The sequence below is a fragment of the Choloepus didactylus genome, chromosome 2, assembly GCF_015220235.1.
Source record: "Choloepus didactylus isolate mChoDid1 chromosome 2, mChoDid1.pri, whole genome shotgun sequence".
NCBI lineage: Eukaryota > Metazoa > Chordata > Mammalia > Pilosa > Megalonychidae > Choloepus > Choloepus didactylus.
In genome coordinates, this window is record NC_051308.1 from 243,780,185 (window position 1) to 243,807,202 (window position 27,018).

The window sequence follows — 27,018 nt, forward strand, 5'->3', positions numbered from 1 at the left end:
TTCAATGGTCTCGCTCTCTGCTTGTGCTGTCTCCACCCTTCCCCGAGACACAGCCCTGGAAACTGAAAATGACTGGGGCTTTCTCCACTGAGCCGAAAAAGAAACAGATAGTCCCCTTCAGACCTAGTCCAAGGCCGCCCTCTGGCTCTCCAAGGTCAGTCGTCACCCAAAGCCTCTGTCTGTTTTTTGGGGATGCGTACCTGTAGTGAGCAGTTCACACTCGCTACTTAAAACCCCAGTTGGAGCTCAGCTGAGCTATATTCGCTTGCTGGGAGAGAGCTTCTCTCTGGCACCACGAGGCTTTGCAGCTTGGGCTATGGGGGAGGGGGTCTCGCGACTTGGATCTACAGGTTTTACTTACAGATTTTATGCTGTGTTCTCGGGCATTCCTCCCAATTCAGGTTGGTGTATGATGAGTGGATGGTCTCGTTTGTCCCCCCGCAGTTATTCTGGATTATTTACTAGTTGTTTCTGGTTTTTTGTAGTTGTTCCAGGGGGACTACTTAGCTTCCACTCCTCTCTATGCCGCCATCTTGCCCAACCCCTTCTCTTATTTTTTGATTTTTTTTTTATTTTAAAAAATTCAGGTGAAATTCATGTAACATAAAACTAACCATTTTAAGGTGAATAATTGAGCAGCTTTTAGTACATTCTCATTGTTTTGCAGCCACTAACTCGATGTAGTTCCAAAACATTTTCATCTCTCCAAAAGGACCCCCTCTACCTCTTAAACAGTCATTCGCTATCTCCTCTCACCCCAACACTTGGCCACGTCTGGACTATTTTCTGTCTGTCTTGAATTACCTATGTTACATTTCATATAATACGTGGCCTTCTGTGTCAGGCTTCTTTCACTCAGCATTATATCTTCAAGGTTCATCTGTGTTGTTGCATGTATCAGAACTTCATTCCCCTTTACGGCTGAATAATATTCTGGTGTATGGATAGACTATTTGTTTATCCATCTTTCTTTTGATAGATGTTTGTGTCGTTTCCACCTTTTGGCTCTTGTGAATACTGCTGCTGTGAACATCGGTGTGCAAGTGTCTGTTGGAGTTCCTTTTTGCAGTTCTTTGGGGGTAGATACCTAGGATGGAATTGCTGGGTCAAATGGTAATTCCCTGTTTAACTTTTTGAGGAACCACCAAAATGTTTTCCACAGAGGTTGAACCAATTTTACACTCCCACCAGCAATGTGTAAGGATTCCAACTTCTCTACATCCTTGCCAAAGCTTTTTATTTTCTGTTTTTTAAATAATAGCCATCCTAGTAGATGTGAGGTGTTATCTTGCTTTGGTTTTCCTATCTCATTCCTATCTCCTTGTGCATTTCCCTAATGGATGTTGAGCATCTCTTCATGTGCTTATTGGCCATTTGTATATCTTCTTTGGAGAAATGTCCATTCAAGTCTTTTGCCCATTTTTAATTGAGTTGTTAGTCTTTTTGTTGTTGAGTTGTAAGATTTCTTTATATAGTCTGGATGTTAAGCCTTTATCAGATACGTGGTTTCCAGATATTTTCTCCCATTCTGTAGGTTGTCTTTTTACTTTCATGATGGAGTCCTTTGCACAAAACTTTTTAATTTTGATGCAGTCCCATCTATATATTTCTTTTGTTGCTTGTGTTTTAAGTGTAAAGCTTAAGAAACCATTGTGTAATCCTGAAAATGCTTATCTGCGTTTTCTTCTAGGAGTTTTATAGTTTTGGTTCTTATATTTAGGTCTTTGATCCATTTTGAGTTAATTTTTTGTATATGATGTGAGGTAGGGGTTCATCTTCTTTGTTTGCATGTGGACATCCAGTTTTCCAGCACCATTTGTTGAAGAGACTGTTCTTTCCCCATTGAGTGGACTTGGAACCTTGTAAAAAGTCAGTTGGCCATGGATTTGAAGGTTTATTTCTGAACTCTCAATTCTGTTTCATTGGTCTACATGTCTGTCCTTGTGCCAGTACCATGATGGTTTTTTTAAATTGCGTCTTCCATATTTCCTCTTTAACCTCATGCGATTTGATCTGTGTCTCCACTGTTGAAACTATAGTCTCTAAAGTCAGCAGTAAGTCTGTTTGTCTGTGTGCCCCCTTCCCTAGGGCTCCTTCTTAGCTTCTTCTCTGTGGGGTTTGGGGTCACTAATCAATTCCTGTTTTATGGGTGTGTGCTCCTCCATTGGGCAATGACATATAATTATAATCTGTTTTTTTGCCCCTCTCTGACTGTTTCTTTAATCTTTTTAAATGGCCTCCTCTTATTTTTAACTCACTCCCCAACTTCACTGATTCCCAGACTGTCATTACCATCTGGTTTTACCGTCTCTCTGCTTGGCAGTGAAGGACATCGTCAGAAGGAACACGGCAGAGGCAAGGTCTCGTCTCTCCTTTAGGAGCTCGTAAGCCTTTGACTCAAAAACCAAGACGGAAAGTCTACATTATATGACATTTTCTGAGGCAGTAGCCAAATCCATTTCTCACCTATTTTGTAATTGTCAGGGAAAGAGTTTCTTTTTTTAAGAAGTGCCGTATGCCTACAATTAATGTTAATCAAATAATTTCTGAGTCTTTTTCTGTTATATTTCCTTATTGGATGTTAGTTCCTACAGTGTGGACTGGAATTTTTTCTGTATTTTTTAGTTTTCTGAACAAGATTTATTAACCTCATATTCCCGTGAGCCATAAACTTTTAGAACTGCAATTTAGCATTTGGTTTGTTTTATTGAATAAGGCAGTTTAAAAATTTTTGATTTATTTTGTGAGAAGTTGTGGGTTTACAGACCAAATCATACGTAAAATACAGGGTTCCCACACACCACCCACCACCACCACCTTGCATTGGTTTGGGACATTTGTTATAATTGACGATAGCACTTTTTTTGCAATTGTACTAATTTGTAACAGTAGTTACATTGTTACAATTGATGAAAAAGTATTAAAATTTACTATTAACTATTGTCCATAGTTTACATTAGGTGTGTTTTTTCTCCATATACCACCCTATTATTAACACCTTGTATTAGGTCATACATTTGTTATAATTCATGAAAGAACGTTCTTATCCTTGTACTATTAGCTCTAGTCCATTGTCTTCAGTAAAGTTTACTGTGTTATACAATGCTATGTTTTATCTTTTAATTTTTATTCTCGAACATATATGACCTAAAATTTCCCCCTTTAACCACATTCACCTATATGATACAGTGCTGTTAATTATACTCAAAATAGTGTGCTACCATCACCACCATCCATTTCCAAACCTTGACAATCAACCTAAATAGAAATTCTGTACAAATTAAGCATCAGCTCCCCATTCTCTATCGCTAATCTATCTCCTGGTAACCTGCATTCTAGATTCTAACTCTATGAGCTTGTTTATTGTAAGTAGTTCATATTAGTGAGATCATACAATATTTATTCTTTTGTGTCTGGCTTATTCACTCAGCATCATGTCCTCAGGGTTCATCCGTGTTGTCACATGCATCAGGGCTCCATTCCTTCTTGCAGCCGAATAATATTCCATGGTATATGTGTACCGCATTGTGCTTATCCGTTCTTTGGTTGACGGACACTTGAGTTGTTTCCATCTTTCGGCAGTTGTGAATGATGCCACTGTGAACATCGATGTGCACATCTGTTTGCATCCCTGCTTTCAGTTCTTTTGGGTGTATGCCTAGTAGTGCTATTGCCAGGTCATGTGGTAATTCTACACTTACCTTCCTGAGGAGCCGCCACACTGCCTTCCACAGTGGCTGCACTGTTTGACACTCCCACCAGCAGTGACTGAGTGCTATTTCTCCACACCTCTGCTCCTTGCAGCTTTCTGTTGTTTTAATCGTGACCACTCTGGTGGGTGTGGAATGATATATCATTGTGGTTTTGATTTGCATTTCCCTAATAGCTAATGATGTTGAGAATCTTTTCATGTACTTTTTAGCCATTTGTGTATCCTTTTTGGAGAAATCTCTTCAAGTCTTTTTCCCATTTTTAAATTGAGCTATTTGTCTTTTCATTGTTGAGTTGCAGGAGTTCTTTGTATATTCTAAATGTTAAACCCTTATTTGATATGTGGTTTCCAAATATTTTCTTCCATTGAGTAGGTTGTCTTTTCATTTCCATGACAAAGTTTTTGGTGTGCAAAAGTTTTTAATTTTGAGGAGGTCTCTTTTATCTATATTTCTTCCATTACTTGTGCTTTGGTTGCAAAGTCTGAGAGACCATTGCCTAACACAGGATCCTGAAGATGCATCCCTACGTTTTCTTCTAGGAGTTTTATAGTTTTGGTTCTTATATTTAGGCCTTTGATCCATTTTGAGTTAATTTTTTTGTATATGCTGTGAGATGGGGATCCTCTTTCATTCTTTTGCATATGGATGTCCAGTTCTCCCAGCACCATTTGTTGAAGAGATTATTCTTTCCCAATTGAGTGGACTTAGCAGCCTTGTCAAAAATCAGTTGGCCATAGATGTAAGGGTCTATTTCTGAACTCTGAATTAGATTTCCATTGGTCAATATATCTTTGCTTGTGCCAGTACAATGCCATTTTGACCACCGTAGCTTTGTAATATGCTTTAAAGTCAGGAAGTGTGAGTCCTCAACTTTGTTCTACTTTTTCAGGATGTTTTTGGCTATTCAGGGCCTCTTACCCTTCCAAATCAATTTGATAATTGGCTTTTCCATTTCTGCAAAGAAATCTGTTGGAATGTTGATTGGGATTGCATTGAATCTGTAAGTCATTTTGGGTAGAATTGACATCTAATTATATTTAGTCTTCCAATCCATGAACAAAGAATGTCCTTCCATTTATTTGGGTCTTTGATTTCTTTTAGCAATACTTCGTAGTTTTCTGAGTAGAAGTCCTTTATATCCTTGGTTAAATTATTCCTGGATAGTTGATTCTTTCAGTTGCTATTGTAAGTGGAATTTTTTTCTTCATTTTCTCCTCAGATTGATCATTACTTGTGTAAAGAAACATTACTGATTTTTGCATGTTGATCTTGTACCCCACCATTTTGCTGAATTCATTTATCAGCTCTAGTAGCTTTGTTGTAGATTTTTTGGGACTTTCCCTATGTGGGATCATGCCTTCTGAAAATACTGAAAGTTTTACTTCTTCCTTTCCAATTTGGATGCTGTTTACTTCTTTTTGTTGCCTCACTTCCCTGGCTAGAATCTCCAGTATAATGTTGAATAACAGTAGTGACAGTGGGCATCCTTGTCTTGTTCCAGATTTTAGAGGGAAGCTTTCAGTCTTTCACCACCGAGTATGATGTTAGGGGTTTTCATAACCCTTTATCATGTTAAGGAAGTTTTCTTCTATTCCTGTTTTTCTAAGTGTTTTTTTCAAGAAAAGATGCTGGATTTTGTCAAATGCCTTTTCTTTGTCAATAGAGATGATCATGTAGTTTTTTTCCTTTTGTTAAAGTGGTGTATTAGATTAATTGATTTTTAATATGGTGTATTACATAAATTGATTTTCTTTTGTTGAACCACCCGTGCATACCTGGGATAAAATCCATTTGATCATGGTGTATAATTCTTTAATGTGCTGTTGGATTCAATTTGCAAGTATTTTGTTGAGGGTTTTTGCATCTATATTCATTAGAGAAATTGGTCTGTCATTTTCTTTTCTTATAGTATCTTTATCTGGCTTTGGTATTAGGGTGATGTTGGCCTCATAGACTGAGTTAGGTAGTGTGCCCTCCTTGTTCTAGTTTGCTAATGCTGCGGAATGCAAAACACCAGAGATGGATTGGCTTTTATAAAAACGGGGTTTATTTGGCTACACAGTTACAGTCTTAAGGCCATAAAGTGTCCAAGGTAACACATCAGTAATCGGGTACCTTCACTGGAGGATGGCCAATGGCGTCCGGAAAACCTCTGTTAGCTGGGAAGGCACATGGCTGGCATCTGCCCCAAAGTTCTGGTTTCAAAATGGCTTTCTCCCAGGACATTCCTCTCTAGCAAGCTTGCTCCTCTTCAAAACGTCACTCCCAGCTGCACTGAGTTCCTTCTCTTTGAGTCAGCTCATTTATATGGCTCCACTGATCAAGTCCCACCCTGAATGGGTGGGGCCATGCCTCCATGGGAACATCTCATCAGAGTCATCACCCGCAGCTGGGTGGGGCGCATTCCAAAGAGACACTCCAAGAAATCTAATCAAAACTGATAACATCTGCCCACACAAGATTACATCAATGATAATGGCGTTTGGGGGACACAATACATTCAAACTGGCACACTCCTCTTCAATTTTTTAGAAGCGTTTGAGCAAGACTGGCGTTAATTCTTCTTAGAATGTTTGGTAGAATTCGCCCATGAAGCCATCTGGTCCTGGGCTTTTCTTTGTTGGGAGATTTTTGATGGCTGATTCAGTCTCCTTACTTGAAATTGGACTGTTGAGATCTTCCATTTCTTCTATGGTCAATGTAGGTTGTTTGTGTGTTTCTGGGAATTTGTCCATTTTGTCTAGGTTGTCACATTTGTTAGCATATAGTTGTTTATAGTATCCTCTAACGATCATTTGTATTTCTGTGGGGCCAGTAATTATGTTCCCCCCTCATTTCTGATTTTATTTATTTGCATCTTCTCTTTTTTTTTTTCCCCTTTTGTCCGTTTAGCTAAGGGTTAGTCAATTTTATTGATCTTTTCAAAGAACCAACCTTTGGTGTTATTGTTTTTTTTTTAATTCTCAATTTCATTTATTTCTGCTCTAATCTTTGTTATTTCTTTCCTTCTGCTACTTTGGGATTAGTTTGCTCTTCTTCTGGTTCCTCCAAGCATGCAGTTAGGTCTTTGATTTTAGCTCTGTCTTCTTTTTTAATGCAGGCATTTTGCCCACTCAGCCCTGCCTTCACTGCATCCCATAAGTTTTGATATGTTGTGTTCTTGTTTTCATTGATCTCAAGATACTGATTTCCCTTGAAATTTCTTCTTTGACCCACTGATTATTTAAGAGTGTGCTATTTAAGTCCCATATATTTGTGGATTTTCCAATTCTCTGCCTGTTATTGATTTCCAGCTTCATTCCATTATGCTCAGAGAAGATGCTTTTATAATTTCAACCATTTAAAATTTCTTGAGACTTGCTTTGTGACCCAACATGTGGTCTACCCTGGAGAATGATCCATGTGCACTTGAGAACAATGTATATCCTGCTGTTTTGGGGTGCAATGTATAAATGTCTGCCAGATCTAGTTCATTTATCATATTATTCAAGTTCTCTATTTCCTTATTGATCTTCTGTCTAGATGTTCTGTCTTTTGATGAGAGTATTGTATTGACATCTCTAACTATTACTGTAGAGGTGTCTGTTTATCCCTTCAGTTTTGCCAGTATTTGCCTCATGTAATTTGGGGCACTGTGGTTAGGTGCATAAGTACTTATGATTGTTATTTCTTCTTGGTGGATTGTCCCTTTTATTAATACATAATGTTCTTCTGACAGCTTTTGACTTAAAGTTGATTTTGTCCTATATTAGTATAGCTACCTCAGCTCTTTTTTTGGATACTGTTTGCAAGGAATATCTTTTTCCAACCTTTCACTTTCAATCTATTTGTATCTTTGGTTCTAAGGTGAGTGTCTTGTAAACACATATAGTTTGTATCATGCCTTTTTCCCCGCCAATTCTGCCACTCTGTGTCTTTCGATTGCGGAGTTTAATCCAATGACATTCAGCGTTATTACTGTAAAGGCAGCACTTACTCCAGCCATTTTGTCCATTGGTTTTCATATGTCCTATCCTTTTTTGGCTCTCTTTTCCCTTATCACCACCTCCTTTTCTCCATTGTTGCTCTTTTGTGATGTATCTGACTGATCCCTTTCTCATTTTTGTTTCTGTAAATTTTTTTTATTTTTTATTTTTATTGGGATTGTTCAGATACCATACAATTATCCAAGGATCCAAAGTGTACACTCAGTTGCCCTGGTACCCTCATACAGCTGTGCATCCATCACCACACTTAATTTTTGTTCAATTTTTAGAAACTTTTCATTACTCCAGACAAGAAATAAAGTGAAAGAGAAAGAAAAAAAAAAGAAAGAAAAGGAAACTTGAATCCTCCCATATCCCTAACCAGACCCCCTCAATTGTTGACTCGTAGTGTTGGTATAGTACATTTGTTACTGTTTATGAAAGAATGTTGAAATACTACAAACTGTAGTATATAGTTTGCAATAGGTATATATTTCTTCCCTATATGCTCCTCTATTATTAACTTCTAGGTGTATTGTCATACACTTGTTCTGGTTCATGGAAGAGTTTTCTAATATTTGTACAGTTAATCATGGACATTGCCCACCATAGGATTCAGTTTTATACATTCCCATCTTTTGACCTCCAACTTTCCTTCTGGTGACATATATGACTCTGAGCTTCCCATTTTCACCTCGTTCACGCGCCATTTGGCACTGTTAATTCTCACATCTTGCTACTGACACCTCTGTTCATTTCCAAACATTTAAGTTCATCCTAGTTGAACATTCTGCTCATACTAAGCAACCATTCTTAAGCCTCGTCCTATATCTTGGTACCTTATATTTCATGTCTATGAGTTTATGTATTATAATTAGTTCTTATCAGTGCGACCCTGCAATATTTGTCCTTATGTGTCTGGCTTATTTCACTCAGTGTTTCTGTACATTTTTAAAATACTCTCTTTTTGGTTACCTTGGGGTTCGTATTATACAACCTACCTCTATGTTTAATAGCACGCATGTTCTCTGCTCCCATAGTCCTCTGTTTCCCCTCTTTAGTTGTTTTTGTCCCACTTTACCACTTTATATTTTGCATGTCCATTTTCAGGAAATACTCCTTTTTTGTTCAATTGTATTCTGACTTTTATAGGAATTAAAGAGTAGAGTTGTATACCGAGGATACAGAACTTTTGGGTTTTGCATTTACCCTTTTAGTTACCTTTACTGAAGACCTCCATTTCTTCACACTACTCCAAGCCACTCTCGTGCCTTTTCCCTTCAGCCTGCAGAACTCCCTTTAGTAATTCTTGTGGGGCAGGTCTCTTATTGATGAACTCTCTCAGTTTCTCTTTTTCTGAATATTTAAAACTCTGCTTCATTTTTGAAGGACATTTTTGCCGGATAAAGAATATTTGGCTGGCAGGTTTTCTCTTTCAGTACCTTAAATATATCATGCCACTGCCTTCTCGCCTCCATGGCTTCTGATGAGAAATCGGCACTTAGTCTTATTGAGGCTCCCTTGTTGGTGATGAATCGCTTTTCTCCTGCTGCTTTCAGAATTCTCTGTTTTTCTTTGGCATTTGACATTCTGATTAATAGGTGTCTTGGAGGTCTATTAGGGTTTACTGTTCGGAGTATATTGCGCTCTTTGGAAATGTATATTTACGTCTTTCATAAGAGTTGGAAAGTTTTCGGCCATTATTTCCTCAAATGTTCTTTCTGCCTCTTCTCCATTCTCCTTCTCTGTCAGTCTAGCTAAATTCTGTTGATTTTATTGAGCTTTTCCAAGAACCAACTTTTGGTTTTGTTAATTCTATTTTTTAAAATTCTCTCTCTCGTTTATCTCTGCTCTAATCTTTATTTCCTTCTTGCTGCTCACTTTAGGTTAGTTTGCTCTTCTTTTTCTAGATCCTCCAGCTGTGCGGTTAGTTCTGATTTGAGATCTTTCTTCTTTTACACTGTAAGCATTCAGAGACATAAATTTCCCTCTCAAAACTGCCTTTGCTGCATCTCTTAAGTTTTGTTATGTAGTATTTTCATTTGCATTCCTCAAGATATTTCCTAATTTCCCTTGTGATTTCTTCTTTGACCCATTGTTAGTTGAGTGTGTTGTTTAATTTCCACAGATTTTTTAATTTTCTAGTTCTCCCACTGTTATTGATTTCTACCTCCATATCATTGTGGTCAGAGAAGATACATCGTATGATTTCAAGATTTTTATATTTATTGAGACTTATTTTGTGACCCAACATATGGTCTCTTCTTGAGAGTGACCCCTGTGCACTCGAGAAGAATGTGTATTCTGCTGCTGTTGGGAGAAATGTTCTATATATGTCGTTTAGATCTAGTTCTTTTATCATTCACGTGTTCTATTTCCTTATTGATCTTCTGTCTAGTAATGTCTATCCATTATTTTCAGTGGTGTATTGAAGTCTATTAATGCAAAACCGTCTAATTCTCCCTTCAAATCTGTCAATATTTGTGCCATATATTTTGGGACTCTGCCATTAGGTGCATATATATTTATAACAGTTATACGTTCTCATGGAATTGACCCCTTTATCAGAGTATAGTGACCTTCTTTGTCTCTCTTTTTTTACTTAAGATCTATTTTATCTGATATTAATACAGCTACCCCTCTCTCTCTTGGTTGCTACTTGCATGATATATTTTTTCCCATCCTTTCACTTTCAGCCCTACTTGTGTCTTTGAATTTAAGGTGAGTCTCTTATATATTTGAGTCATGCTTTTTTATCCATTCTGCCAACCTCAGTCTTTTAATTGGAGAGTTTAATCCATTTAGTTTAAAGTAACTATTAATGATGCAGGACTGTCTTCTGCCATTTTGCTATTTGATCTTTGTAAGTCATGCCTTTTTTGTCCCTCAGTTCTTCTGTTGATGGCTACTTTCATATATGCTTTATTTTTTTTTTCTTTTTTGTATCATGCCATTTTGAGTCCCTTCTCATTTCTTTCTGTATGTATTTTTCATATATTTTCTTTGTGGTTATCATGGGTCTAAAATTTGACATCCTAAATCTATAACAATCATGTTTGATTTGATACTCATTTAACTTTGGTTTATACCCAGTCACTGTTCCTATACCCCTTCGTCCCCCACCTTTTTTTGTACTTATTACAAATTATATTTTATACTTTGTATGTTCAGAATCATAGATTTATCATTTCTTTTTATGCATTTGCATTTTAGAACCTGTAATAAGCAAAATGTGGTGTTGGACTCTGCAGATTACAATGCAGTTGTACTGTCATTTATGATGACCTGAATAGTGACTTTTTCTGCAGGTCTTTATTTCCTTATGTTGCTTTGAACCACTGTCTGGAGTCCTTTCCTCTCAGTCTGAAGAGCTCCTTCCAGCATTGCTTGTAGGGCAGGCCTAGTGGTGATGAACTCCCCCAGGTTTGCTAATCTGGTTGTCTCAATCGTTCCTCGTTTTAAAGACAGACTTAATGTTTGTAGGGTCCTGGCCGGCTTCCAGCAGTCTGTGGCATCCCCAGGCCCATGGCCTGACTTGGCCTCGGCCTCGGCCTCTGCCCATGGCTGGCTGCTCTCTGAGCGTCTGTGTCCACTTCTCCCACTTCTCAGGGCACCTGTCATATCGGGTCGGGGCCGCCTTCACCCCGGTTAGCTTCACTTCATCTGTGGATGTCTTCAGAGATCTCGTTATAAGCAGGACCCCATTGAAACTGGGGGGCAGGACCTGAACACACCTTTAATGGGGGACACAATTGAGTCCATAACAAGGGAGAATAAGAGCAGGTGGCCAGAAAACCAAGCCCCGGGTCCCTCCTGCCCGTTTGTCGTCTGCCCCGCAGGCTCAGCAGAGCGTCCGCGCCCAGCACTCGCAGGACCTGCGCTTCGTCGACACCTACCGCGAGCGCACGAAAGCTGCGCACATCGCCCGCGCACTGCGCCTGGCCATCACCACCCAGCACACACTCCATGCCTCGCTGGGCACCGCCGAGTTCTTTGAGTTTGCGCTTAAAAACCCTCACAACAAGCAGCACACCGTGACCATCGAGATCGACAGCCCTGAGCTGAGGTGAGGGCGCGAGGCCGCTCCCTCCTGCTGCCCGGCTCACACCCGTGGGAGGAGTCGGCTCGGGCTTGTCTTTGTGAAGACCCTGGCTGTCTGACGGGAAGCTGAGCTCATCTCCGTCTCTTGGGTCCCACTGATCTCGGCTTCTTCCCGCTGTTCTCTGCACAGCTGTGAGTGGGTGGGAGGTACCCCTTCCCATATGGGACCCACCAGGGGCAACAGGTGTCTGTGCCCCGCTCTCCTTCAGCGTCATCCTGGACAGTGGAGAGTGGAGGCACTTCAAGGACGCAGCCGACCTGCACACGCCGGTGGAGGAGGACATGTTCGACGTGCGGGGCAGCCTCGGCCCCCAGCTCTACCTGCGCCCCCGGGAGACCGCCCACATCCCCTTCAAGTATCAGACCTTCTCCACCAGTCCTCCGGCCTCGCAGGTGTGGGGCGCCTCTCTCCCAGTGCCATGGGGCTCTCATCCCGGGCCCCAGGGAAGATTTCCTTTGGCTCCCTGCTGGTGGGAACTCGGAGAACCTTCTGAGGGTTTTGCAGTTTGTCTTCCTGGGTCAGTGATAGGCGTGTCAGCCTGCAGCCCATCGTTGGCACTTTGCGGTGGACTCCAGCAGGAGCCTCTTGGGCTCCTCCTCGCTGTCCCCAGCCCCAGATTCTTCCATTTTCCCAGGATCGGGTGCCAGAAGGTTAGACTATCTTCTCTTCATTCTCTTATACAAAACTGCTAAAAGAAATCAAGCTAATGGATTAGAATTTTCCAGCATTTTCTACCCTCCAGTTAATGCTGTTTTCTCCACTTCTCACTGTAGCATTTGCTCCTGTAGACAAAATACAGACTTTGCGGTTTTGTGTAAAGGATGTGTGAATTGTGTGTCTGTGTGTGTGTGTGGAGGGGGTTATATATTTCATTTTCTCACTGACCGTCTGAGGTCGGTTCCATAGGAGAGTCGGCATCCTGAAGATGGGCCCGTGGGGTTCCTTGAGGCTCACGATGCCCACCTGACTCTCTGGATGTCCTTTGTGGACAGGAGGCCTGTGGGCCACACTCAGGAGTGCAGACCTTTGGCGCCAGGCAGTTCTGGCCTGCGGTCTGGGCTCTCATTAGCTGGGTGACCCTGGGTACCCCGCTTCCTGATGGGAAGGTTGGCCATAGCAGCTGCCCCGAGGGCTACACAAGGGCAACAGGAGGATGTGTGGAGCTCAGCCAGGGACCACTCCTGCCCCAAGAAGCAGTGCCCATTCCCCAACGGCTCCTGCTCCTGATCTGCTCGTGGTACCCGGTTTCTTGCAGGCCGCTGTGGAGCTGAGAGCTGAGAAGGGCATGGGCGCCGAGTCACCCGGGAGGTCAAGCGTGCCCACTAAACGTGTGAAGGTAAACGGGCGGGGAGAGGCTTCGGGTCCCAGAGGCTCCCACGGCCCTGCAGGGTAGCCAACCTCAGAGTGGGACTGAGTGGACCGCACCAGAACCACCCTCGGCTCTGCTGTGGGGCCCATTTTGGGCAGGGGTGGGGGCAGGGAGCCTGGAAGTGGACTTTTTCCCAGCGTTCTCACGGTGGCATCTGCTTTGTCCCGGAGCCCTTTCTCAGCCTTTTGATGCTCTGGTTGTGATGCCCGGCATCCTCGGGGGCTGCTGCCATGCTTCCCGAGGTCCAGCAAGGTCAGGCTGTGCGGCCAGGCCACTCACAGGCCAGACAGGCCGTTCCAGACGGACCCACAGCACCCCCGAGTGTGCGGAGTCCATGTGTCCCCTAGAAGTAAGACCTCGTCCTCAGCGCCCGGCTCGAAGGGTGGCCCCCATCCTGTGTGGCCTGCCCACGGGCTGTCCTCCGAGGAGCTGGGTGTGCTGTTTAATGAGGATTCCTGAAGCGATTTTGTTTGAGAGGAGGAAACCCCCCCGGCAGTTCACCCACACCCACCCTGGCACTGAGACTTGTTTAGGTGCATCCCAGGGGGAGAAGCTGCTCCAGTCAGGGCGCTGCAGCCCCGAGCCCTCTGTGCCCACAGCCCCACGGCCAGGAAGATTTGCTTTATGTTTTTAAATAGAGCTGTGACTTTGGCCTTTTGACCAAGGAGCATGTGTGCTCTTGATTTACTGCTACAGATTTTGAGAGGCCAGTTCTTTTTCCCTTACATGAATTTGGAGTTTTAAGGCAAATCCCGGAAGTCTTATTGATTTACCCATGGTTCCTTCTGTGTGTATCCCAAACAACAGATGACTTTTTTACCCTCAGCACAGGGCCATCGTCCCTGCCCCCAAGGGAACAGCAAATCCTTGGTGCTGCTCAGGCCCGGGCCCTGCCCCATTCTCCCTGCTGGCCCTGGGCCTCTGCGTGTGCCCCAACCCCCCATCAACCTTGGAGGCCATGGTGGCCGCCGTCCCAGGGGCTCAGGTGCTGGGACCAGGTGCATCGTGACAGGCTCCGTGGCCCACATGCCTGATTCTGTCAGGCGCTGGGGAATGGTGAGCTCCTAGTTCCATCACTCCTCCTGTATTTATTAGCTGGCATTCTTCTGTAGACAAGGGTTTTCTCTCAGCAGCAGTTTGATTACCCTGCAGTGGACTTTGCACAGAAAAGTCAGGATAAATGTAGGATTATTCCCCTTTTTCAGTGTTCAAAATAATGAGTTGTGTCCTAGCAACCTCCAAAATGATCGATGTTTTCAGAGTCTCATGGGTTTCATATTTGATGTGGATCTCAATGTGTTGCACTCGTTATTCTTTGTGTGCTGAGACTGTCTTGTCTCGGGCCAGAACCATCTCTTTCAAGTTAGTGCCTCTGCCTCCTGTTTAACTTTTTATTTTGAAATAATTTCCAACTTAGAGAAAAGTTGCAAGAACAATGCAAAGAGTTCCTGTATACTGTTTTGTTTTGTTTTTACTTTTTATTTTAAAGCAATTTCAAACTTACAGGATACTTGCAAAAATAACACAAACCTCATACAAAGAACTCCAGTATACCCCCAGATACCCAGTTACACCAGATTTAACATTTTGCCACCTTTGCCTTATGATTCTTCCTCCCTCCCTCCCTCTCTCCATTACTTCCTTTTTATTTGTGTGTCTTCTGAACAACTGAGAGCAGGTTGCCCGCATCATTCTCCTTGAACACATAATACTTCTATTAACATTTCCCATGACAAAGATATTCACTTATGATATTACCTTAGTGCTGTTATCAAGTTCAAAAAATTTAACATTGACATAAAGCTTACCTTCTGTATTTCAATTTTGTCTTATATCCCAATTATGTCCCATTGAGCCTTTTCTCCTCCATTCTTAGATCCCATCTGGGATCATGTATTGCATATAATTGTCATTATCTCTTTAGTTTCTTTTTCTTTTTCAGTTGTGGAAACATACATACAACATTAATCTTGCCATCCCAACCCCTCCCAAGCATATCATTCAGTGGAATTAATCAAATTCACAATGTTGCAGTACCCTCACCACCATCCATTGGTAGAACTTTCCCTTCACCCCAAACAGAAACCCTACACTCATTTTGCATTAACTCCCCATTGCCTTTGTCCCCTTGCCTGGTAACCTGTACTCTACTTTCTGTCTCTATGAGCTTGCATATTCTCTGAAATTTTTTTTTGTGGTTACTATGAGGCTTAAATTTAACATCCCAAATCTAACAATCTCATTTGCTTTGATACCAACTTAACTTCAGTAGTGTATGCAAACTATGCTCGTGTACCCCTCCATCCTGACACCTCTATGTAGTTCTTGTCACAGATTATATATTTATACATTGAGTCCAAAACTATTGATTTATCATTACATTTTATGCATTTGCCTTTTAGATCCTGTAAGAAGTAAAAAGGGAGTTATAAATAAAAACTATAGCAATACTGGTATTTATATTTACCCACGTCATTATCTTCACTGGAGATCTTTATGTCTTCACGTGGCTTCAGTCAGTTGTCTAGTGTGCTTTCTTTTCAACCTGCGGAACTCCCTTTCCATTTCTTTTAGGGCCAGTGTAGTGATGACAAAGTCCCTCAACTTTTATCTGCAGTGTCTTAATCCCTCTTTCCCTTTAGAAAGATAGTTTTACTAGATATAGAATTCTTCATTGGCATTTTTTGCTTTCAGCACTTTAAATATGTCATCCCACTGCCTTCTTGTCTCCCTGGTTTCCTATGGAGAAATAGTCACATGGTCTTATTGCGGCTCCCTTGTATGTGACACATTGCTTCTCTCTTGCGGCTTTTGGAATTCTCTCTTCATCGTTGGCCTTCAGCAGTTTGTTTACAGCATGGCATGGTGGGGGTCTATTTGGGTGTATCACGCTTAGAGTTTGTTGAGCATCTTGGATGTGTATATTCATGCCTTTCGTTAAATTTGGGACATTTTCAGTCATTATTTTTTTTTTAATATTCTCTCTACCTCTGTCTGTCTTCTCGTTCTGGGACTCCCACAGTGCGTGTATTGGTGCACTTGATGGTGTGCCACAGGCTCCTCGGGCTCTGTTCACTTTTCTTCTTTCTGCTCCTCCAGCTGGATGATTTCAGTTGTTTTATCTGCAAGTTCACTGTTTTTTTTCTACCAGCTCCAATCTGCTGTTGAATCCCTTGAGGGAATTTTAAATTTCTGTTACCATGTTTCTCAGCTCTCGTTGGTTCCTTTTCATAATTTCCAACTCTCTATTGATATTCTTTATGTTCGTCTGTCCTTTTCCTGATTTCCTTTAGTTCTTTGTTCATGTTTTCCTTTAGCTCTTTGATGATTACAGCCATTTTTAAAAAGTCTTTGTCTGGAATGTTCCAGGTCTGATCTCCTCACTGATGGATTCTAATTCTTTAATCTTCTCCTTTGCTGGGGTCACCGTTTTCTGTTTCTTTTCATGTTTTGTAATCTTTTGTCAAACCTTGACATTTTGATATTTTCATTTGTGATCAATGGAATTTAGACTCTGAGGTGTCTGTTCCTTAATTTTGTGTCCGGCTTGTTGTAACAGAGCTTTCCTTGAATGCCAAGAGCTCCCAAAAGAAAAGAAAGGAAAAGGAAGGAAGAAAAGAAAACCCGTCTCAGTCTTCGCGGAGGGCCGTGTGCAGGTGTCCTCCTTAGGGCTCATGTGGACAATGAGTCTGGAGAAGAGCTCCAGGCCAGAGCCCAGGGCCCTCCCGGGTCCTTTCTGTGTGCGAGTCTCGTCTTGGGTATGCATATTTAGCCCTAGGAATCGCCCTGCTTACCTGGTTCCCAGTGTCCCCTCTTCCCTAGGAAGCAGGTTCCTCATGGCCCAGGCACTGCACTGCGTGTCCTGCAGCTGGCCATCCCTTGCCTGGGCAGCCGCTTGACTGCTCCCCCACAGTGTTCTGCAGGAGAGCTCGGTGAGCCGCCTTTTCCCACAGGGCAAGTTCTGAGACAAAAGCTCCACAGGTGACACCAAACAGATGGGGCCTGGCTTACGTGATCCCAGTACGTGCAGGAGGGTCTCTCTGCTCCCTGTGTTACCGGGACCAGGGATCTGCGCTGGAGCGATGCCGTCTCTGTGCTGAGCCAGTGAGGAGTGGGAGGGGGCCAGCCAGTGCCGCAAGATCCCACCACTCCGATGGCCTTTTTCTGGAGGCAGCACTCGCCCTGCTACTGCAGACCTTTAACTGTTTTCTAGAGGTTTTAGAAATACATTCTTAATGATTTTCAAAGCTTCTTGGGGGGACAGAGCTAGACGCGCCTCAGAATTCCCATATGTTGTTTACCCAGATTTCTATTGGTGACCTTTTACTACGTTCACTTATCACTCTCTATATATTTATGCATTTTTTTATGAACAATTTGAGAATCAGTTATTGGCATAATACCTCATCACCCCATGAAACATAGAGCTTGTCTGTCCTCAAAACAAGGCCCCTGTCCTGCAGGTCCACAGTAGAGCCATTGAGATCAGGAAATGACCACGGACACACTCCTGCCCTCGGAGCCTACTCGCCTTTCCTGGGGTCCCCACGGCGCTGTCACGGTGCAGGGTCCCACGCAGCCTCACATGGTGGATGTCCTTGTCCTGTCTCCCGAGCCTCCTTCCATCTGATGCCACACTGGTCTTTCCTTGTTGTTCACACCCTTAATATTTTTGAAGAGGAGAGGCCAGCTATTTTTTCAGAATGATTTTTAATTTGCATTTGTCTGATATTTGCTCACGATTAGACCAGCTGTGTGTTTGGAGTAGGCGCAGCCCAGAAGTTTTGCTGTTTCCTTCTCGGATCAATTCTGTCAGGAAGGGGGAGTGGTGGGCTATCCTGGGACTGGTGGGGCGTCCGTCGGCTTCTCCCCTGGTAGCTCAGTCAACATGCCCTTGGATGACACTCTGAATCTGTGCAAACATCCTGTTCTCCAGCCGACTCTAGCCCCTCAACGTTAGGCTCCATTGGTGGTTCTTGCCTGCATCAGCTACTCCCGAGATGGGTGCCTAATAGTGATTTTCAGATTGCATCCTCCCTGGATAGGGAGTCAGCCTGCAGCGTGGGCAGTGAAACTCCTTTCATCTGATGACTCCCTTATTTTAATCAAGTGCCCTACAGAGGAATAAAAAGGTTGTGTTTTCTAACTGCAGAGGCTGGAGGTGGCTCATTTTTGCTTCCCGATTACCTTCTCAGCAGCCTTTGAGCGGCCCTGGAAGATGCTGCATCAGGCAGGATTTGGGAGACAGAAACCACACTGTTGTTTTAACAGAGAGAATGTAGTAAGAAGACGAACTGGGTACCGAGTTGTTAACTGGGTAGCTGAAGGGTACAAGGACGACTCTGGGTTGTCAGGAGGCAGCTCCCTCCCCTAGGGCTGGGGCACAGGGGGAAGACATTGGAAATAATAAGACTTAGGAGCTCAGAGGAGGCTGGGGGCCCAAGGCCCAGACCTGTGAGGAGGGGGCACCGCCTCACTTTGCTGGGGTCTCTGTTGGGGGCCAGGTGGCTGGGCCTGCGATGCCGAGAAAACTGGGAGCACTGCAGGCTGGGTTTAGCCCCTGCTGTGGGAGGAGCTGCTGCTGCCGGGACAGGGCAGGGCTGTGGGAGATGCTGAGGGGACCAGGGGGCAGCCGGCAGAGTAGGGGCTCTTCGTCCACAGGCTGGCCATCCCCCCAGCAGCCCTCCACCCTACCCCCTTGGGGAGCCACTGGCTAAGCAGAGGCCCAGGCCCGGGCCCTGCTGAAGAAGCAGCCGGTCGCTTTAGAGTCCAGGCGTCAGCATAGAGGTCAGCTTTCCAGGCCCAGATGACGTGCCAGTGGGGGCGATGGGAGGGTGCACGTGTCCTCGCCAGGAGCAGAAGGTCATTGAAACATGTGGAGACCTGCTTACAGCATGGCAGCTTTCGTGGAGTTCCAGAAGGGCGAAACCCAGGAGGAAGTTGCTTAAAGAGGCAAAGGTGGGAAGTGGCCAAGAAAAGCCAGGGCTCAGGGACACCAAGTTCAGGAGTGTGGCCTCCTCTCGGGCTGGGGCCTGTGGGGAGGGGGCCCTCGGCTGGTGGGGAGGTGGGCTCCGGGGGCTGCTCTTTAGACATACCTATCCTTTTGTCAGTGTACCAACATGGGAAATGAGCTTCAAGCCCAGGAGGTTTGTGTGGCACCAAGGCCGTGCATCCATGTGGGGAGCGGGGCCTGGCCTCGTGGGGCCGGGCCCTGGGTCCCCCTGAGTCACCTCCCTGGTGTGGCCCCTGGCCAGGAAGCATTTTTCAAACCTTGAATAATGAAATAAAGATACCTCTTCTATCATATGTCCAAATTAGGACCTCTCTAGGATAAATACGTTCTTCAGTAACTTAAAAAAAAGAAAAATGTTCCTTTCTTGCCCTTTTGATTTAGGCATAGCCTTTTTTACCATCTGGAAGTTCTGCTGACGTGCCTGACCGTGGCCTCTCCGTTTGCCCCACAGGTCCTGGTTAGGTTACCCGGGGCCTTCTGGAGCCCTTCCCAGCATGCACACAGCCCGGCTGGGCGGGAAGGAGGCACCACTGATGTCGGCATTGAAGGGGGGACTGCAAAACTTATTCCCTGGCGTTTTAGGGGACGCACCTCGTTTATCAGAAACAACAGCAGTTTAAATGGCAGCGGCAACGGGGGGGGGGTGTGTGTGTGCATGTGGTCTATGCGGCCCCTCCAGGCACCTGCTGCTGCTGCCTCCTAAAGGAGCCTCTACCCACCGCGGGCCCCAGTCCCTCCTTTCTGATGGTGCGTGTCCGTCCAGCTCACCGGGTGCTGGGATGAGAGGGTCTCGGCGACAGCAGAGACCCTCGGGGCTTGTCTGTGACCCGTGCCTGAGGCTGCTCACGAGCCCGAGTGGCCACGCTGACGCTGGGCGGCTCTCTTCTCTCCACCAGGTCTTGTTCCGGGCCAGCAGCGGGCAGCCCCTGGCCGAGCTCTGCCTGAGCGTGGAGCTGCAGCCCCATGTGGTGGACCAGGTGTTCCGTTTCTACCACCCCGAGCGCACCTTCCTGAAGAAGTCCATTCGCCTGCCTCCCTGGCACACGCTTCCAGGCGAGTTCCCAGGCGGTGCCAGGCCAGTGCTCTGCGGCTCGGCTGCTCTGCAAGGCGCGTCCCCAGGGCAGCAAGGGGCATTCTTCCAGCTAGCGATGCCCTCATGCCACCACATGTGGCTCATCTCTTGCCCGCACCACCTGCTTTCCTGTTTTCTCTCCTCGTTGGTGATGGGTGCGGGATGTGTTGGCTGGCTGACGGCTCCCTTCTGTCTCAGCACCCACGGCCCGCGCTGCCCCATCGGACAGAGGCTGGACCTGCTGTGACACCCCCAGCCTCCTCAGCCCAGGGGAACCTGCTCTCATAGGGGCCCTTTAGGGCCAAGCCAGGTGCTCCCGACTGGCACCGTGCTAGGGGGCACCTCCGTCTACTTTTGGGTCCCTTCTCCACCTCCCTTTGAATGAGCCTCTGAGGGCGAAGGCTGAGAAATGAGTTTTGTGTGAGTGGAAGTGACTGTGGGGTCCTTGCAGGTATACACTACGGACACGCTCGCCCATATGTGTGTCCCTTCCGTCTGGCAGTGGTGTCGGATGGCAGCTCCCGCCAGGTCACAGCCAGTGTCTCTGGCAGCCGTGGCAACCTCGCCTGTCCTGGCCGGTGGTGGGACACGCTGCTGTGACCTGGGCCCAGACCACCAGGGAGCGACTCATCCGCTCTGACCCCCGCCCCCAGGTGCCCCTGTGGGAATGCCCGGCGAGGAGCGCCCGGTCCATGTGCGATGCAGCGACCCAGACGTCATCTGCGAGGCCCAGAAGGTGGTACGTGCTCTGCGGGCCTGCGGGGGCTGCCCCTCCTCGGACTTCCTCCCTGCGACTTGAGCACCCTCACCCCCAGCTCCCAACTGCCCCACTCCCCCATCGCCGATGCCCCCATCCCTGGCCGCCGGCCTCCCACAGCCTCTTCATTTTGGATTCTAGGTTAAAGGGTTTCTTTCCGAGGCACTAAAGGGCTATTTTGACATCTGATGAGGTTTTTATGAATGGGTTTTCATTTTTTCTGGTAGTGGATTAGTTCCTTAATCATCTGAATTTAAATTAAAAAAAAAAGGTCAAGAAGTAAAGCGAATAAAATGAATGATAATTAAGGCATTTATTAATGCCTTATTATCCTTTGTGTAAAGGATAAAGGCAATAATTGTATTATGACTGGTTATGAAATTGGATAAAGTCTCCTGCAGAAGATAATTCCTGAAATCAGTATAAAATCAAGAAATTGATGATTTTCTTTTCTACAGTGAAAAAAGCAATAAACTCCCCCTGGAGCAGAAATGAGTAAATTCCTCGGGGGCGGGGTCTGGTCTCACCTGCATCCCCGATGCAGATTCCGAGGCGCTGACGCCCCCCCCCTCCCCGCCCCGTCTGCTGCCAGGGCCCAGGGGAGCCGCGGGATGTGTTTCTGAAGGTGGCCAGCGGCCCGAGCCCCGAGATAAAGGACTTCTTCGTCTTGGTCTACGCGTAAGTGAGTGGGGCCTCCCGGGGGTGTGGGGAGCGAGGTTCGGGGCAGGTCTGCGCGGTGCTGGTGGCTCGGGTGTGGGCTCGTCCGACTCCTCCTGAACTCCACGGGGCAAGTGCTTGGGGCTGTCGTGACGTGAGGTGGGATTCTGCTTCTTCCCCTGAATTCTGGGGACGTAGGAGCTTTGGAAAGGGGTCCTCTGCTTCGGGGTGGCTCCCCCGGCCCATGGCCCGGCTGGTGCCGAGAGGCAGGTACCGCTCTCCCTGCGGACACCCAGGGTGCTCGGGAAAGACGTGCGAGGCCCCCCCACTGCCTCTTGTCGAGCGCTCCTTCTTACCAAGTTTTTAGTCTCTAAACTGAACTTCTGGGCAGTTTAAGCCGTGGTCCCTGTCCAGGGGAGGCGAAGGGCTTGTCGCAGCCTCTGTGCTGGGACCATGATTGGATCGCCCCCGCATCTCTAACCAGCTGAAATGTCCCCTTGAAGCCACAGTTCCCAGCCCTCTGAGAACCCTTCAAAGCACTGGCTCATGCTAGGAGGTTTGGTTCTGTGTCTCAGAGCCCGGGGCTGGGGGTAGCTGGCATCCATTGGCCCGTCGGGCAAGGAAGCATGCCGGGCACCTGTGCCATGTGGCTGCGCGCAGCCTGGGAAGGAGCCAGGTCCTGCAGCTCTCCGGAAGCTCACGCAGGACGCCCTGCAGAAACCGCGTGGCCTCTGCACCCGCCTTCTTCCTTCGTGTGAGGCCGCCCGGGGCTCTGCCTCAGAACGCCTGTTTGGGGATTTAAGCTGGTCTGGGTGCATATTTGGCAAACGGGCACATCGTTATTCATCCAGCAAGTGATTCTGGGATAGCCCAAGTGCCAGGCTGTGTCCTGGGTGTGGAGATAATGGGGTGGAGGAGCCACTCTCAGTTGTGGGAAGGTGGGTGGCAAGAGGGCAGGGTGGAAGGCCCCCAGGCTCTGCCTGGCCCCAGCATCCTCTTGGAGCCCCGTGGCCCCTGGCGCCCTCCTCGGCCTCGCTGTCCCTGGTGGTCAGTCTCCCACAGCACATGCCGTCTTCGGTCAGCGGAGACCAGTGCGGGCGTCTCTGTGTCTGACAGTGACCGCTGGCTGGCAGCCCCCATCCAGACCTGGCGGGTCCACCTGCACGCCCTGCAGCGTGTGGACGTCTCCTGCATCGCAGGCCAGCTCACTCGCCTGTCCCTCGTCCTGCGGGGGACCCAGACCCCGAGGAAAGTGAGAGCTTTCACCTCACACCCCCAGGAGCTGAAGGTAGGTCCTTCTGTCCACTTGTCCTGGGGCCAGCTTCTGCAGCTCCTGAGAGGCATGTTTTTAGAATTATTGGAAGTTAAATGTCAATAGCAACTCTAGAATTAATGTAGCCATAATTATACACCTGGGTAGTGAGGGAAACCGGTTGTCTCCTGGTGGGGGGGGGGGGGGTCAGTGTTCTATGCAGGAGGCCGTTTCCATCCCTCCCTGTTGAGGCCGAGCTCCAGTTGCCAGGTGGAGGATGGGCTGCCCCTGCATGGGCCACGAGTGCTGTGGTCATGGTGTCAGGGCTGGTGTTGCCACTCGGGCCTCCTGACACCAGCCAGGGCCTGCCGACCCCCCGGGACACACTGCCCAGCCCTGGTCCGTGGTGAGCTGGGGGCTTTCCCCGGTGCTTCCTTCCCACTTTCCCCCGACGGCACCTGTTCCCTCTTGGTTCACGGGCTGCAGTTACCCCAGGAGCTCCCTGCCTCGCCAAGTGAGGGAGTGCACCCCTGACCTTGCTTCTCTCCTGTTGCCTTGAAGACGGACCCCAAAGGTGTCTTTGTGCTCCCACCCCATGGGGTGCAGGACCTGCACGTCGGCGTGAGACCCCGCAGGGCTGGCAGCAGGTTCATCCACCTCAACCTCGTCGACGTGGACTTCCACCAGCTGGTGGCCTCGTGGCTGGTGGGCCTCTCGTGCCGCCAGCCGGTCATCTCCAAGGTTGGGGCGCCAGCAGGTGGCGGCTGCTGGATGGCCGGGGCCCGGCTCGGCCATAGCATCTGGGGGTGGCTTGGGGCTGACACCTGCTTGTCCCTGCTGGGCCTGGACTGAGGCCTCCCAGGTCCGAGGAAGGAATTTCCTCCTTCCAGGTCAGCAGCAAACCCTGGGCATCGTTCTGTGCAGGGTTGGTGGGCATTGTTTGCTCTTTCCTGGGTAGCCCCCTGTCCGCTGGAAGCTCCAGGAGCTGTCTGCCTGGTTTACCGAGTTACCCCAGCAGCTGGGACGGTGAATGGAGCACAGTGGGGCTCAGTCCCTGGAGGGGGCGTGGCTGGAAGCCGACCCGGTGACGAGGTCCCTGCCCCACCCCCTCCACAGGCCTTCGAGATCACCCTGGCCGCAGGCGAGGGGAAGGGCGCCAACAAGCGCATCACCTACACCAACCCCTACCCCTCCCGGCGGGCGTACCACCTGCACAGCAGCCAGCCGGACCTGCTGCAGTTCAAGGAGGATGCCTTTGAGGTACCGGGGACGGGGCGACTCCAGGCCCTGTGTCTGGAAGCCCAGACCCCTGGGGCAGTGCATCTGGTCACCCCGTGGGGTGGTCCAAGGCACCCCAGAGCAGTCCAGTCTAAAGAGGGAGGCCCCAAAAGCCCTCGGCATAGTGATTGTGGCGTTCCGTGCCATGGGTGAAATGCCAACCCTGCCTTCGCTGCTGCGGCTCGGCCTCTGGGCTCACTGCAGGGCAGCCGCCCAGGGGGCCTTCCCGGGGACTTCTGACCGGTGTCCCCGGCACAGTCCCGGAGACAACGTCTTGTTCAAATTAGACCATCTAGTATGGCTGTCTAAAGGAAAGTACTATGGAACACAGGCCGCCAATTGCCAAGAAGGTTTCTTCTGTTGCCAGAGATTTTTTGAAGCTTCTCCTGAGAGTGTGGGAAAGAGTAGTGGTGCCAGGGATTTCTCAACATTTTTTTTTCCACAATAATATTGGAAAATTTAGTTGAGGAAGTAAGTTTGCATCTGAGTCTGAACGTCGCACTAGTGTTGCTTAGCTCGCCCTCGACATCTGTGGGCCTCATGTGAGGGCCTAGGCCGCCGCTGTGGCCCTGTCCCTCCCAGGGTCTGGAAGCAGGGGTTCCGGAGGCTGTGGGTTGGGAGCACCCAGAGGGGCTTGAAGTTCTCAGTGAGCCCCGTGCCGGCATTTCCTTTGCAGTAGGTGTTCCTGTGCCTAAGGGGGTGCTGGGGACGCGAGCAGGGGCTGGCGGTGGGCACGATGATGCCGATTCTCGATTCCAGGTCGGAGGCGGCGAGACCTACACCATCGGCCTGCGGTTCGCAGTGAGTCAGAGAGCCCAGGAGGAGGAGATCCTGATCTATATCAATGACCACGAGGACAAAAACGAGGAGACGTTCTGCGTGAAGGTCACCTACCAGTGAGGGAGTGGCTTCCAGCGCCGGCCCGGACGTCTCAGGCCACTTGTCCTCGTCAGCCCGCGGGGTCCTGCCCTGGGACTTTCCTTCTTTCTCGACCTTTCTCCTGTGGCGCCTCCGCGGGTTTGGCCTCGGAGACCTGCCCAGTGACCTGAGAACGCACCGGGGGCAGGAGAGGCCAGGCCTGGCCAGCCGGGATGCCCACGTCCACTCGGGCTGCTGCAGCGCTTCTTGGGCACGTCCTGACCGCCGCGTGTCTGTGTGCTGTCCAGGAGGGGCATCACTGTCTGTCGAGGAGTTTGACTTGCTTTCCACAGGATGGTTTACTGATTTTATCAAAACACATTTTATGAATCATCTTAATGTTAAAAATTGTTTTTCTTACCAAATTTTGTACAGACATAATATTTTATTTTTTCTGAAATGCTTTATACTGATATTATCCCGTATCAGTTTTTAAAGTTATTGTGCAAAATACTAAACATTTATGCATTGTTTTCCGTTGACCGTTTCCTTGCGTGTTTTCTGCTGACACGGTGACAGAGGTTTTCTGTCTGCGTCATAAGCCTGGTTTTCTCTTAAGGAGAACGTGACCGAGGGCCCAACCCCACAGGCCAGAGGGTCCATCAGGCCTAACCCAGGGGGGATGAGGCTGTGAGAAAGCGCACGGGACCCTGCAGCGCTTGGTGGTGGCATGAAAGCCGGGCCACCCGATACCCCGGGATGTGCTCCTGAGTGGAGAGGAAGTGCTCACGCTTCAGCCAAGACCATTCCCACTTGAGCCTTCAGCCATCAGTTTCCTTTTCTTGCAGAGAAAATCAGTGACAGCTCTTTGTTCCTGCTGCCTCAGCATGATGTTCTGATACTCATGACATCCGCATCGTTCAGCGAGCAAATGCCACATGCGGTTTCATTGTCTGCCCAGAGGTCACAGATGGGGCTTTCTCTTGCCTCTCTGGCCAGGGGTGAGATGAAAGAAGCCCCCGTGGGAAGCGGTGGGCAGGGCTTGGGCCTGGCGTAGCTTTCTGAGAAGGCTGCGTCGTGCTCCACTTCCCACGGACTTGGAGGACAGCTTCCCATTTCTCTAATTACCTGACAGAAATGACAGAAGCATCTTTTTCCTTCCGGGTCATTTGGCTTTTTTTATGAAATAGGCAGGCCCCGATGTTGAGCCCTTCTCGAACGAACAGGTGTCAGACTCCAGCCCGCAAGGGAGGCTCTTGGGCCGCAGAGATCAGATGCAGACCTGCAGTCCCTGGGTGCGGGGGCAGCAGTGTCCCAGCAGGAGGGGGGCACCTCCCCGGGCTTGAGAACCAATCGGGATGGGTTTGTCCTTTTAACATTTTTAAAGTCTAAACCTCCCGCTCTTTCAGTGCCTGCCTCCTTCTCTGGAACTCCTGAGGCATCCGTTTTTGGAGATGGAGGCAGTAGAGCTTTCGATCCCTCATTTGTTCAGTAACCACACCTCCTGCCAACTCTGGTCCCCCCCTCAGGGTGTCAGTCAGGTGGGGAAGCCAGACGGACTGAAGTTAACCTGTCCCTGGGTGAGTAGGAAGGGAGACGTGCAGCCTTCTACAGGGAGACTTCTTGGCAGGTGGTTGGGAAGGCCTCTCAGAGGACAGGAAGTTGTGGCTCATTTCTCGGAGAGGAGCTGGCGTTCACAGGGCAAAATAGGGAGGGAAGGACATTCCAGGCAGTGGGAACAGCTTTGGGAGCAGAGGCCCTGGGGAGAGGGAGCATGGTGAGCCCAGGGCCTGGAGGAAGGCTGTGACTGGAGCCCAGCAGGAGACGGGTCCTTGGGGCAAGACGATGCTCATGGGGTAGGAAGGACGTGGGACAAGAAGGTTCCTCTAGGCCACAATGAGGATTTAATCTTTATCATAAAGTGTCACAAAGCTTTGAAAGGTTCTGAGCAAGGGTTGGAGTGGGGATGGGGTGACACGTCA

General features: G+C 47.8%; 1 protein-coding gene across 7 annotated transcripts in view; it reads left to right on the forward strand.

Moving 5' to 3' along the window:
• Positions 1 to 25,576, forward strand: part of NPHP4 (nephrocystin 4) — a 148,927-nt gene extending 123,351 nt beyond the window's left edge. For 5 of the 7 annotated variants that reach the window (XM_037828682.1, XM_037828681.1, XM_037828684.1 and 2 more), the window contains 10 exons: positions 11,518 to 11,744; positions 11,989 to 12,172; positions 13,036 to 13,116; positions 20,059 to 20,215; positions 20,888 to 20,973; positions 21,584 to 21,669; positions 22,765 to 22,936; positions 23,462 to 23,641; positions 24,017 to 24,160; positions 24,938 to 25,576. In XM_037828682.1, the coding sequence (XP_037684610.1) occupies positions 11,518 to 11,744; positions 11,989 to 12,172; positions 13,036 to 13,116; positions 20,059 to 20,215; positions 20,888 to 20,973; positions 21,584 to 21,669; positions 22,765 to 22,936; positions 23,462 to 23,641; positions 24,017 to 24,160; positions 24,938 to 25,078 (1,458 nt within the window). In that variant the 3' untranslated portion in view covers positions 25,079 to 25,576. The other 2 variants (XM_037828683.1, XM_037828686.1) reach the window with 2 other exon arrangements.
• Positions 25,577 to 27,018: the final 1,442 nt, after the last annotated feature.